This window comes from Rhodnius prolixus, unplaced genomic scaffold (assembly GCF_049639745.1).
Source record: "Rhodnius prolixus isolate KJV_2025 unplaced genomic scaffold, Rpr scaffold_2, whole genome shotgun sequence".
Classification (NCBI taxonomy): Eukaryota; Metazoa; Arthropoda; class Insecta; order Hemiptera; family Reduviidae; genus Rhodnius; species Rhodnius prolixus.
This window is the reverse complement of record NW_027411592.1, coordinates 19,458,549-19,473,339: the sequence shown is the minus strand read 5'-3', so window position 1 is coordinate 19,473,339 and position 14,791 is coordinate 19,458,549. Positions and strand designations below refer to the sequence as shown.

The 14,791-nt window shown below is 31.1% G+C and overlaps 2 protein-coding genes across 6 annotated transcripts in view; both read right to left on the bottom strand.

Moving 5' to 3' along the window:
* LOC141449212 (uncharacterized) overlaps positions 1–206 on the bottom strand; it is a 51,964-nt gene extending 51,758 nt beyond the window's left edge. For 3 of the 5 annotated variants that reach the window (XM_074118399.1, XM_074118401.1, XM_074118400.1), the window contains exon 1: positions 20–206. The gene's annotated coding sequence lies outside the window, so the exon portion shown is untranslated. The remainder of the gene's footprint in view (positions 1–19) is intronic. The other 2 variants (XM_074118402.1, XM_074118403.1) reach the window with 1 other exon arrangement.
* Positions 207–3,191: 2,985 nt separating this feature from the next.
* LOC141450185 (pyridoxal-dependent decarboxylase domain-containing protein 1) lies at positions 3,192–14,695 on the bottom strand. The gene is made up of 15 exons (XM_074120340.1): positions 14,666–14,695; positions 13,474–13,664; positions 12,580–12,769; positions 12,143–12,287; positions 11,930–12,054; positions 11,779–11,850; positions 10,589–10,687; positions 10,402–10,503; positions 10,246–10,317; positions 9,104–9,202; positions 8,862–9,005; positions 5,686–5,917; positions 4,029–4,181; positions 3,668–3,860; positions 3,192–3,297 (listed from the first exon to the last, which is right to left on the bottom strand). The coding sequence occupies exons 1-15, from the start codon at positions 14,693–14,695 to the stop codon at positions 3,192–3,194; spliced, it is 1,953 nt and encodes a 650-aa protein (XP_073976441.1).
* Positions 14,696–14,791: the final 96 nt, after the last annotated feature.

The following is a 14,791-nucleotide window of genomic DNA, read 5'->3' as shown; positions in this document are numbered from 1 at the left end:
TAAAACTATAAACACTTACATGAATAATATGTCTTACACTTTACCACTGAATCTTCTACCCTGGCTTAAACCACTTAAATGTTACAAGATATAGACAAATCCACTTTCAATAACATATGCAACGCCATTCATTCACTACACAAGACCGCCATTACTCTTTTTAGCAGGACCATACCCAGTTAATATTCCACGGCCAGCAATATAGCATTAAAAACAAACTCTATTAGCAACACAATTGATTATTCCCAATGTTACCAATTCTTAAATGAAATACACAGTAAAAGATGCTATAAAGATTTAATAAGATTCGATATGTATATTAGTAATTAATATAAATAATTGTCTTCTTGAATTAATCATTATCACCGGTTGTAGATCTAAATCTGTGATTTCCTAAATAACTTCATAAAAGAATTGTTACATTTTAATCAGTATACATTTTTAATAACGGCGAATAGAGTAAAAATTTATTAATATGCTAGAAAATTGTTTATTGATTGTCTGGAGTTGCAATGATAAGAAAACCTATGCGAGGAAGGATAAATCTCTCGTATAAAATTATTTGTATTCGTTAAGTAATAGCTGATTGTTCGTTGCAGCAATAAATCATATCTAAGTTGTCTGGATAAAATTAATAAGTTCTTTATACAAATTGTCCTTTCAAGTGATTAAGTAACAGAATTTAAATTTAAAAGTTATCAGCATCCCTAAACATTTTCAACCATAATTACAAATTAGCGTAACAACGTTACAGAACTATTCTGTTCTACTAACAAATGACAGGGATGATTAAAAATCATTTATCATTTTAACTCTGGAAAAAAGGCGTCTGCTGCTCCTTTTATTGTATAATACGCAATTTAGTTAATAAAAGCTGGTCGTAGCATTAAAAATTAAAATTAAGGGAGAATTATTCCTACTCCAGGAACGCATTTGTATAGCTGAAAGCAAAAAACTATTTCCCTACATTTTCATTACTTTTACTGTGAAATTCAAAATTGGACAGATTTAAAAAAATTATCTATTTTATATCTAATGATCATTAGCTTGCTTTAAATTTTTAAAATTAAAAATATCAATAACATTAATTGCCAGTATGTAGAAAAGGATTTTTCTCCATACTAAGAACATTTTTTTTCACGTACATATATACTATTACATAATGTGCTGTAAACATTTCAACTTTAGAGAAATAATTGATTAAATTTCAAAAAACTGGTACGTACTGAAATCAAATTTTTACACTTGCTGACTTAAGAGCATTGTGAGACAGAAAAATAGGTAAAATTGAAATTGGTCATGGATGCATGCCACCACGTATAAAATAAAAAGTATGAATTAAGTTTTCCTATCATACGTTTAAAAAATATAATTCAATATAGATAATTATGTAGAAAATTCCAACTCCAAGACTAGATTAAATGGCTTCATTATTCTACATCATTATAAAAATATAAATCTATCCTTTTTTATTTCCTCCAAACTCGAAAAAACAAGGCTTGTTAATGGCCTGAGGAAATCTTTGTTAAAATCTTTTATTCCACTCAATTTTTTGGATATAATTGTGTTTTTCACCAAAACCGTGTGTAGGGCTGAGTATGTCATAATATAGAACCTGGGGTACTCCACTCCTACTTTGCTCTATTACATTTTAAGACAACACTGAAAAGCTCAAGACAAAGGGTGTCAATGTTTCCCGAAACAGAGCAACAATATAGGATTTTTAAAATGACATTTTCTGGCTGTCGCCGAAAAAATGCAACATGACACCGGAGGATCACAGACAAAAACGTTAAAGGCATAGAATACGTCGTTGAATTATAAAACAAATTATGCTCTTAATAATTTGTTAATGAAGAATATATTCCATTAGAAATCATTTTCTTCTCAACCTAACCTTTTTTAGAAACAGGCAGTCGTTCAAGCGAGTTTTTTTGTAATTAAAAAATCATTCTAACTTCTCAATGAGGGCAAGGGATTTTAAGCAGAATCAATGTTTTCTAATAGTATACCATACCTCAAGAGAACTTTTATTATTATTATTATTATTATAGATCGTCCCTATAAGATCAACCGTATTAGACCAACACTTGTATTACTGAAATTTAAAATTTTATTTTTCATTAAAATCAAGGATTTTTAAAAATATTTTATTTACAAAGCAAAATTGCCAACTATCTGGAATAGGATGTGTGAGTGATTCGCAACAGGCGTTTTTACTTAATTGCTGTAAAGGAAAAAAGATTGAATGCTCTTTTTTCATATTGCAGTATTTGTATTACTAATTCCATAGAACATAGAATATTTTCAGCACTTATAAGCGAGTTGCTAGGTTGTTTTTTTTTAACGCCAAGTTAACAAATGATGCTAACTATACACCCTAAAATAAATTGCATTTTTACATATTTGTAGAACTTTCACTGCTAACAAAATTTCAAAATTTGTTTTTCAATTCTACCTATTTTTAAATAATAAAGGATGACTAGTTATTGAATGGTGTAAAAGTTTTATAATTTTATTATTATTTTATAGTATGTAAAAATTACAGGCATCTTTGGCAAGATAATATTTAAAGCAATATGTTGAGTTCAGTTAAAATATAAAAATTAAATAAGTCAAATATCTAATGATTTGAATTAATAAATATATTTACAACTTTACATATTACAAAATGAAAAATAAATAAACAGTATACAATTATTTATATTTACATAAATACAGAATAAAAGTAGCGAGATAATAAATATAATATATGCTTGGTGAATTATAATTAATCGTTACAAAAATACACCATTTAAAATTGTAAAGTGATTATCCACTTCTACCAGTTTCGAAATCATCTTAAAGATTTTAATTCTAAATACATATTAATTTATTCAAATAGCTTTATTGTAAATTAAAAGAATAAAATTGTGTAATCAATATGCTAGTGAAGAAGATAAGGAACAATACTGGGTGTCACATGGTTAAATTCTTCCCAACATCTCTTCTTTAACAAAAGACTAAAATGCAAAATTAATTATTAATGTATATTATTGTCTTTAAAGATCAAAATGATGCCTACTTCCAAGCAATATAGAATATAGCTCAAATTAAAGTTTTAAGATACATTCTCTGAAGTCAGTATTTCTTTTTTATTAATTATTAATTAATAATACGTATATCCCACCAAGGCATTATGTAAACTTTTGCTACAGCTGCTGTGGAGGTGGATGACTTGAAGATACAGAAGAAGATCTTGAATGGCCAACAGAAGTTTGTTCCAGAGGCTGATTAGGCGAAGACTGCATATGATACCTAAAATTTTGAACTTATTAACAGATAGCTTTTATGGAGGTTGGTGAGAAAGCCACGTCAACGCGGCCAAAAGGGTTTACTGTGGCAATCGTTAATTAGCTTCACCAGTACTGTCTATTTAACTAGACTCAGGAGGCTGATGAGCAAAGTGTGAAGGCGTAGATTTTTTAGTCTCTTAATAGCTGAATTCTGAACTAAACTAGCCCTTTACACTGATACAACAAATACAGTAAATTATTTAGAGAGAGAGAAAAAAAAGATATACAAATACGTGATATGTAACCAAGTCAAAAGTAACGAGTTTTTAAATATCTTAATACAGTAAGAACACTTAGTAAATAGAACTTCTTGGCTCAACAATTTAATTTACCTGTAAATATTTTCGGTTGAAGCAACTATTCCAGCAGTAAGGTCCAAGCTCCTGCCCTTGATTCCCGAGCCTTTATTATGCGGTGACCACCAGTTGACAATACTACCAACGACAGGAACTGATCTTAAAATACCTTCTTGCCACAATTGTTCATCACTTTCACGCTGCAACTCCATTGTAGCAGCTTCAATTCCTTCAACATATTTTACAAGTTTTCATTTTAACAAATGAAACTGTTGTTAAGAATTAAAAGCTTCTTAAATAGATTAATTAAGTACATATTTTTATGAACTTATACCAAAGCACAGATAGGATCTAAGTACCTAAGCCAAATGAAGAAGGTGTAAAAAAAAATTCTAACCTCTTTTAACTACTTCTGCCATTGTATCAAGAACTTTGCCACTTTCCTCCTCCTCGAGTCCAGCAGTTTCTACTAAGCCCAATAGTTCACCAACATCCGTATCAGAAGTAACCATACCAAATCTAACACAGGCTAATCCATCTCCACCCTCGCCTATTAAAATAAATAACACATAGTAATCATAGCAATGATATAAAAATCACATTCTGAAAATTTACAGACCTATAATCAGATTTCAGAAGGCTTGACATAGACGTACATTGATAATAAAAAATCAGTTTTTAGATTATTATAGTATTTTTTGTTCATTACTCCACGAAATTCTTAACCGAAGGGCACTTGCCCCTTCTTCTTACGAATCAACTTATCTCCTCACCGAAAAGTTCTTTACCTTGATCTCGAAACTCTTTTCTTTACCTCTTTGATGCAGATGAACTAGATGCTACGCAAAGCTTCTTTTATCGGACAGAACAGATAAAACTCCAAAGGAGCAAGGTCAAGGCTGTTAAGAAGGATGAGGAACGAGCTCCCAACCCACATGTCAATAGTTTCCAGCGCCACTTGAATCGATTGAAGTCGATAGTCACCTTGAAGAAGTACGCCTTCCTTTACCATCCCGAACATTTCCTCATCAGCGCGGGATTGACTTTGTTCTCAATCATGTCTGAGCAGTATAGGCTTTGACAGTGCGTTGCGCCTCCAAAAATAACATCAAATCGGACCATGAGTACTCCAAAAATTGGTTAAAATGACCTTACCAGCCGTTGGTTGCGTTTGAATTTTGTATGGACAGATGATTCAGCGTTTTTTCACTGCATGCTTTGACGCTTTGACTCCGGCTCAAAATGATGTAACGAAGTTTCATCAAACATTGAAACCCAAAAATGCGTCACCTTCGCTATTGAAACGATTCTTGAGCTCATGCAAATACGAAATGACGTCACTGTGATGAACGTAAGCACTCTGGGAATCTACCTTATACAAGTCATACGGTAGTTCACTACGTTTTTCACTAACAGAATGAGTTGTGCCAACTCTGACTCTGCATTTTTCAACAATGCCCTATGGTAAGTCGTAGATTTGTGGATTAGAGAATCAATACAAGATTGCAACGCCGAGATCTACATTGTTAGCGGACCATAGCTGTGCTCGTCGCTTTTGCGGCTACTTTTAAACTTCTCCACCCACGCGTAAAAACTTGCTTGGTTCATACGGGAGAATATTTTTGACGACTGTACACTTTCCGTATCACAGAAATGCTGATATTTAAGTACTTTTTTCGAGCGGACACGCCAGCATAACTAAGACTTTAAAGTTATATTTAAGTAAATATATATCGAACTGACTGACGCTCTATGCAAGGTTGACAACTAACACTAACAAAAGTTTCAAGCCTCAGCATTAAATATGCCGCCTTCACTAAATATGTCTGACTGTTTATTTACTGAATTACCCTCGTAAAAGGAAATTGTAAACACAGTGGGGTAAAAGTACAAATTAGAGTTGAGTATTAATCAAAAAACTGTACTGACACATTATTGCACAAGGCATTACATTATTGAAATTATATATAGTAATAACTACGATAAAAAAAATTACCTAAAAATTCGTAAAGTAAGTGTACTTAGTCAAAATGAAATTTTATGGTTTATCTTACCTAAAGAGAAGGCAGCATCTGTAGTTCTTAATCTTTCAACAAGATTTATATTGAGATTGTTAAGTTGCTGTTTGATATGATCAGTTAGTTGTGCATCTTGAAAAGTTATAGGTTGATATCTGACTCCCCCAAGTCCAGCCCAACCTTGAATTTCCACCAATCGCAGACATTCAGAATTTTCTACAAGTTTTTGAAATTCTGTCTTGTGCCGCACTGTTGCACACAGGATTTCCTAATAACATAATAACCTACGTTAAATCTGCCACTATAAAAGCGACCTGTCAACTTGTATGATGATAATTCAATATTTTTTTGTTTTTTAATTTTTTTTTTTTTACTTATTAAAACTGTCCGGTAGGACAGTTGTATAAGGGTTGACCATCAAAAACTGCACGAAAAAATGTAACGTTGAAAAACACCCAACTTTGACAATTTTTTTCTATTTTTCTATAAAAGATAAAATTCCCAAATTTTCTTTATAATATAGGGCAAATCCTCCTTTATAACTGTAATTTTTTTGCAACCACCCAGATCTAATAGGTTTCGAGAAAAAAGTTGCCGAAAATGAGCAAAAACGGCTTTTTCAAAAAATGTTCTTGTTCTTCTTCTTCTTCTTGTTGTTGTTGTTCTTGTTACCTTTTTTGTAAACAACGTAGCGCCTAAACGCGTGAACCGATTTTCATGAATGAGGTGTCATTCGATTCGGAATTTTATGTAGATGTGCCTTTTGGGGGTCTCGGCCTTGTACATCGAATGGGAGAGGAGTTAGCCCCCTTTATGTAAGGCCCCCTCCAAAATTATTATTACTAATTACTCTGTAAATCTTGGCCCGATTTTGATAAAATTTGGTAGGATGATAGGGTTAGGGCTCCCCTACCTAACAATAAAGCGACGATCTGCTCTTACACTTGTTAAGGGGAAGTATAGCAATCGTTTCAAATTATCGACACGTGAACCGATTTTCATGAATGAAGTGTCATTCGAATCGAAATTTTGTACAGATTTGTACTTTAAAAGTCTCGACGCTATGCCTCATAAGGAGGGGAGTTCGCCCCACCCAAATAAGGCCCTTTCTAAAACTATTATTACCAATATTTCTACAAAGCTTAGTCCGATTTTGATAAAATTTAGCTCAAATAAGTGGTTAAAGCTCCTCTACGTGGCTGTGAAGTGCCATCATGCTCTTACACCTACTAAGAGGAAGTACTGCAATCGTTAAAATTATCAATGAGTGAACCGATTTACATCAATGAATTGTCGTTCGATTCAAAATCTTTGCCTTTTAGGGAGAAGTACTGTAATCGCAGTTTATTTTTCTTGCTCCTCTTAAAAAGAAGTACTGAAATCGCAGTTTAATTTTGCTATTTACGTACAAATACCTTCCTATTTTATTCAAAACGCTTTCTCAAAAAAATGGTTATTGAGGATGGTTTGGGGACCGCAACTATAATCATTCTTTAAAAAGATCTCTCCAGTGGTAGTTACGGTTCCGATTTAACACCTTATCAGGTTATAATGATAGAATAGCTTATTCCAAATTTTAAAAAATCTGTAAAGCAGACGTAACTTTGCAAATAGACACAAAGGAAAATCTATCCAAAAGGTACAAAAATCTCCTTAACAAAAACTTACAGTTTTAAAAGTTAAGTATAAGGGTTGATTAAACGCCAAAAGGTACACAAATCAGCAGTTCCCAACATTTCATTAATACTTCATTGATATAATTTAAGTAATTTTACTGCATTAACTTTTCCTTCACATTTTTTAGAATTTATTAGATGTCACAGACCCTTATGCTGGCCAGTTCATTCATAATATTTTTTTATTATAATTATGATAAAATGAGTGATGAATTATTCTGAGTAGTCACATATACATGCATGTTAAAGTAGAAAAAAAAAAGTTAGAGTCGGCCACTTTTTAAATTTCAATCACGGAGGATTCAAAACAATATTTCAGTCTTAAATTCGTCTTACCGAAATATTCGTGAGCACAAATAACATACATTTAATAACAAGTAGATTATTCAACAATATTTACTCATTTCTCAATTGTAATTAAATTTAGTCCCCCTAATTTTACTTATGGTAAAATACTGGAATAATTAGCTGTCCTAAAAATATGCATATCTTTATTTTCTTTATTTTATATTGCATATGTATAACACTGTGGGAAGAACACCTAGATTGAGAATGTAATTGAAGAAAACTATATTATTTGCGATAAAGCCAGATTATTTATTACTTATTATTACAAACGTTCGACTACAACATAAAATAACAATTACTTTAATCGAAGAATGAACTTAAACCAATGATTTTTATTTAAAAATAAAAATAAATGCATAAAATCATTGATGTAAAAAAAGTTTATGAATTTTTTAGCCTCTTATTTTTTTTATATTTTTTATAACGTTTTCTTTTTCACCTGTGATTAATAGTTCGATTATTATAGATAAATAGATATTACAGTCAATCTAAGTTAAATGGTGTGCTACTTGAGTAAATATTTTGTAGACGAAAATGGCCAGCATAAGGGTCTGTGACATCTAATAAATTCTAAAAAATGTGAAGGAAAAGTTAATGCAGTAAAATTACTTAAATTATATCAATGAAGTATTAATGAAATGTTGGGAACTGCTGATTTGTGTACCTTTTGGCGTTTAATCAACCCTTATACTTAACTTTTAAAACTGTAAGTTTTTGTTAAGGAGATTGTATTTAAGAAGCGTCAACATCTAGGTTAATGGCTCTTTTCAGTGCTCTGCCGTCCTCCGGACAGTATTATCTATTACAAACACAACACTGTTCTTTACCGGACAGAGTGAGCTGTAAAAAGCTCCTAGAAAAAGAAAATCTAAGCGCCAGCAGCTGGATTCGAACACGTGATCTACGTGTTGGAATCCAGTATTCGCTGATCATTCAGCTAATTCCTTTCCTAAAAAAAAACGTTGTAATCAAATAGGAACTAAAATTAAGAATGTACGTTTATAATTTTAAAAGATAAAACAAAATTGATCCATATCAGAATGCTATAGCATGTAAGTACAATCATAAAAAGAAACATTGGATAAATCTCTTACAGTGTGAGAGCGTGGGAGAGAAAGAGAGAGAGAAATAATATAGCTCAGTCACATCAAATAAATGTTTCAGAATGTTCTTCAAGATATCACTTACAATTTGTTGATCAAGACAGATAATAAAAGATTCAAAATCAGGCGTTTCATGTATTCCTGGTTGAGGTTCTAAAGGGCAGTACCTCAACACAATTTCACCATTTTCGATCTCACATAAAGTTATATTAACCTGGGGACAATCCCTCTGCAACATTTGACCTAACTAAAAAAAAAATTAATAAAATGCATTAACATCATGACATTTATTATTACAATCATTAACTATTTATTTAAGAAAATTACCCAAGAATTCAGTCTATCATAGTAAGAAGGTACTCTCCCTTCGACATTTTCTGGTATGAATTGAAAGACTACTGTGCAAGAGGCAAATTCAAAAAGAACCTGTAAAAAAAAGAAAATTGACTTGAAACTCTCAAAAACTTCTCTTACTTCAATTCTCGATGTTACTGCATTGTGGTTATTCTCATAATTTTTGTTGTTAATTTTTGACAAATTTAACAATTGATGCAAATCTCTAATACAAAAAAGTAGACTGCATAAACTGCATAGACAACAACCGGCTTTTAGCCTTTCATCATAAGAAAATATTGTAAACAGTAAGGTGAAAACATTGATTTGTGTATTGCACAATTGGAACACACTACACTGTTTCAACTATTAATTTGTAAACCTCACCAAAACAAACCCATTACTCCTGTTGAAATCATCTTTTAATCAAAGAATTAAAACATAATTCCCTCAAAAAAAGCAACCGCATTAAAATACAGAAGAACAACTCTAACAGATTATGTTGTACCCTTTGAACAGGAGCTATCATATTCAGGTTTACATATTATTCACATTACAGTAAATGTAGTCATTTAGAAGCATATATTATAACAGACACATAGACACCAACAAAACGAAAAATGCCATGGCTAACAGTTAAAAGAAAACCACGTGATCACTAAGAGGAAAATACCACATTAATAAACTGCTCTAATAACGGTACCAACGTATACATATAAAACTTAAAACTTCATAAATAATTTTTCTTATATAAAAGGTCTGTGAACTTCTACACCTCTTGATGGTACCAACGTATACATATAAAACTTAAAACTTCATAAATAATTTTTCTTATATAAAAGGTCTGTGAACTTCTACATCTCTTGATGGAAAGCGAACCTATCACTTAGAGAGGACTTAGAACCCAGATACTCTTCAGTTACCGTAGAAATATTTATTCCAGGGCCAAACCAGTTCATGAAATTTCTAAATAAAAAACACATTTGAACAGTGTCATTACTCCTAAAAACAATAATTTACAAGCGTAAAATAATCAGTTAAGTAATTAAGCAACTGCAAATTGAATATTAGAGTCCTACTAGCAAAAATCATAACAATAAAAACGTTAAAAGAACGATTCATAAATTTCTACTCACATTGGGATCAAGAGGTTTTGCTTCTAACTCTTTGATATTAATAAAGTTCCCTTCACCACCAGGTGACTGACTCTAAATAAACACAAAATCATATTTTAAAAAAACCATTCTTTCAAAGAAATATGAAATAAATACATCTGAAGTAACTGTACATACCAACAGCCTAATATTAGGATACTTGACAACTTTTTCCCACAGCTGTTGGCACCATTCAAAAGCTTCTCGAAATCTTTTTCTAATTTCCTCTGTTCCTAAACACTAATTTTTTATTTTATTTTTAATCAAGAAAACAAAACTAAACTAAGAATTTGAACAGAAAAAATAAAATTTCTTAGTAACCAACCTGAAATGTAGTCCAAATTGGTAAAGAAATAAGTTTTCTACCAGGATTTTCTAATAACCCAATCGTATTTGGGGAAAGATTGTCACTATTGTAAAGTGTCTGAAACGTATAATTAAGGACAAAAAATTTCTTGGTTAAATGCTAATTGTATCTGAAATTTATAAGCCAATATCGAAGAAAGTTCAGATAATAAGAAAATGACTTTTTACTTTCTCTTAGTCTTTCAAAATTTTCGATTTTGTGTCTTCACTGCAAATATCCGTTTTAAGTTTCTCTGAATTCGAAAAAACAATTTTATAAAAAATTGCTCGGTACTGGAATTCTTCGTACCTCAAAAAAGAAAAATTGCAGAAAGTTCATATTTAGTATTTAGTTTAGGTATCGACCAGAGGCTGCCACAATAAGAATTTGTTTTAAATCGATTTAACCGGAGGTATCACTTTACTGAATAGATTTTTTAGTTTTTAGTATTTTCTCAAAAACGGCTCCTATGATTTCTTTTAAATTTATGGTGCTAATAACAGTTCATAAGTCGCTTTCTAACTTTTATTTGAAATACGTTTCCACGAATATTCGATTAAGAGCAATTCTGGAAAACCGGAGGTTGTGTACGTTTTCCTCTATTGCCGGTACTGGTTATTGTAGTGGCATGTCACCTGTATAATATCAATAAGAATCAAATATAAAACTGAATTTCCTAAACTGTTTAAAATCGGCTGTTCGAAAATGCCAATTTACCGTAAAGATTTTTAAGAATTTTTTAGCAAAATTTCTTCTAATAGTGATGTGGCTGATCACACCAAATTTTAAGTCTTTGCATTGCCTCCTTAAGATTATTAGTATTATTTCGTAGTTAAAAAGTAAACTTTATTATTACAGTGAACGTATGAATTCGAACGAAAAAACATTTACTTCTGATAAAGGTTATACATGCTGGAACTTTGGAATAACAGGAGTTTTTCAATTCATTTTCATAATTTTTTTCAATCTTAGTTTTAATTAAATAAAAGATTGCATTAATTTTCGTCGAAACGTAGTGAAAAGGATTAAAGTCCTTTCCCAAAAGTGCACATTTTTTTAAAGCACTACACTAATATATTAGTACTTTTTTTTATAGATATTTTAGTACTAGTCTAAGAATCAAAAAAGTGATCAAATATATTTTTACAAATATAATTGTAAAAGGATACCGCAGTAGGAAGTCCAGGAATTCCAAGCCAAATACCTAACGGTAAAGTCATACTATCAGATATGTTATTGCCCTATGAAACAATAAATTATAATTTAGATTAAAAATGAAATGCGACGATTATAAAATGTAAATAAAATTTAAGAAACTACATTTGAGAACTGAGGAATTGTTAATGCAGCTAACGAATGTCCTCTTAAATGTAACCACAATCCGTTACTTTTACATATCTCTTGTAGTCTTGGGATATTGTCAACATGACCCGATATGGGAGTTCCTAAACATAACACATTATTTTCCATCTGAATATATGAAACAATTTTTATATGAAGTAAATTAAGTATTAAATAAATTAGTAAATTTACCAGCATCGGCAAGAACAATTAATGGGATTTTATTACTTGACTTGTCAAGATCAATTTCTCTTTCTAATGCTGCAAGGTCCATTTTCTGAGATCCAAATAAAGTATTGCAGGGAATTGCATTTATACAACTTAGAGGCAGACCCAACTGAAATTTTAATCACCATAAGTTAATAAATTGAGAGTTGATTCTTTCAAGTGTCAAAATAAATAAATATGCATAAATATATCTCTTAATACATTGTATCAACACTTATATAACGGTGCAAACATAACTATCATATTATTAACAGTAACGAAATTTTATCTCTTCTTGTAGTATATTATACAATAAGATCCACAATTACTGTTGTCTGTTATTAAATTTTGTAACTTTTCGCTGGCTCTACATATAGCATTACCTTAGAATTAACTCACTAACATACACATGTATGAGTCACCTGTTTGCAAATATACTGAACAATTCCTGCAGGAGCAGCAACGCTTGTATAGATAATTGGAAGTTTGTTTTTGAAGGCATTAAAACCATGTTCAGCATAATGAGGTACTTTACTATGCAACAGAGCTCTTACTATTCGAACAAGTCCTCCTAGCTGATCATCATGATAACAAACCTTGGAATTTCCACTCCTGTAACAATAGATAAAATAGATTGAAAATAAAATTGGGTATAAGCAAAAAATATGAGAATTCCTTCAAGAATAATAAGTAATAAAATTCAGCATCTTAAGTAATTACTCCCAATGCTTTTTTCCTAAACGCCAAACAACCAAGGTTTTAAACCACGAGCAACTTAAAAACGTTTTTTTTATACAAAATGGAAATTTACAATTTCATCTTATGAAAACTCCAATAAAGCGGATCACCCTTTAAGAAACTTAAGGAAATATGTATTACCCAAATGAATGAATTGGATATCTGATCTTGTAACATTGTTAGTCCTGCAGAAAATGAATTCGTTCTTGGTATAGAGTGGATTTAAAGCCCATTAGGCGACATGAACGGTCTCTAATTCTAAGGTCTTATAAACATTGTCAAATATACGTTTGAATTCACACAACAGGTTTAAACACAAAAGACAAATGCTTATAGGTTTCATGAATCTCATAAAACATTTTACTATTTATTAGTTTAGCATTATTCCCCAAAACTCTTCATAAAATATTAGTCACTTTTAGTAATAACGCCTAAAGAACTGGAATATAAAATATTTCATAACTCATTTTCTTTTTTCATCTTCATATTTTGAGTAAAGTTCAATATTCATAGAATAACCAAAAATTAAAATTAATCCTTCACAGTTATATTTCACTTGATTAAGAAATAATATACACCTGAACAAATCAGTAATCCAATGTGCGGTATCATTAGATATTTTGCATGATAGATGAGCTACATGGTTCCGTTCCATGGAGCCAGCGTAGGCAGCAACTGCATGACTTATCACTGAAAGCTTGCTAGCTTCACAAAGCTCTGGCAAGGCGGTAAATTCAGATTCATTTTCACTATCATGTAACAAGAGATCCTAAAAAAATAAAATGTGTGAAATAAGCAATTTAGAAAGTTTTGACTCTAAAACTTTATACAGTAATAAAAAATTTAAGTTACATCAGCCATAAAAATTGTATTCTCAGGTTTATAACAATTAAATAGGGAACTTGGGTGAGGGCAGCGTTGCTCTGCAATTATGCCAAAGAAACGTTGGTGTGTTTGAAAAACGTTGAGTTTCTAAATTGGTGAAAGAAGAAAAGTTGTAACATTTTTTCCTAGTGTTACCAAGAAAATAGCATCCCTTAATAATCCTAAGGCTCTAATGATCTTAATGGTTCGGCCTCAATAATAGTAATAAAAAGAGAGGAGTAAATATAGAAAAAAGAAGATACTAGCTCAATGGTTAGTGAATTGAACTTTTAGATTTTTTCTTAGGCTACCCTAAAATTTTTTTGAAACCGAATTCTACATATTAAGTGTCAGGCTCTGCACAGCTTACTAAGATAGACTACGACCATTCTCCTAGAACAGATCACATCATTTCTCCATCAAAGAAAATTTAAAATTTCGACATTCATAATTAATGTTCGTTTTTGTTCTTCAATTTATTTTTAATGAACGTAACTGACATAGAATTAGAAATAAATGACGCTCTAATGGCTTGCCTGTGCTAAGCCTGGTATATTTATTATAAGATTAAAAAACTGGATTGACTCGAATATGGGAATCTTCAATCCGTCGACTTTTTCGAGTTGACTACATTAACGCCTTTGAAGGAAGACCGAGGGCTCCTTCAGCTTGATTATTTTCCTCTATAGGTAGAATTTGACTTCTCCATTTTGCGAAATGTACACCATAAAAAACCAACAAAACTGGTAACGTAAAGATACGTTTACGTAAAGGGTAATGTAAAGGAGTAAAGTCCTTTAATACCAAAACAGAAAATAGTCTGGAAAATGCTGTAACCAGTTAAGGCACAAAACGAACATACAGGTCATCTTTGCCCAGCAAAAATTACAGAAAGTTTCAAACTACGTATTGATCAGATTGTACGATTTTTTGCATCCTTAAAGAATTCGTACTACAATTAAATAAAAGTGTGCTGATGTACACATAATTCCATTCAAAGAAATACAATTTTTAGAAAGATTATTACTTGAA

What these genes read in the sequence shown, in the direction of transcription:
- LOC141450185 (XM_074120340.1), bottom strand. Translation starts at nt 14,695, where the DNA reads ATGCAAAAAATCGTACAATCTGATCAATAC. An exon ending in TTCCTGGACTTCCTACTGCG is followed by an intron (nt 10,688 to 11,778) that starts GTATCCTTTTAC and finishes TATACGTTTCAG; the next exon opens with ACACTTTACAATAGTGACAA. An exon ending in ATGATAGACTGAATTCTTGG is followed by an intron (nt 9,006 to 9,103) that starts GTAATTTTCTTA and finishes CAAATGTTGCAG; the next exon opens with AGGGATTGTCCCCAGGTTAA.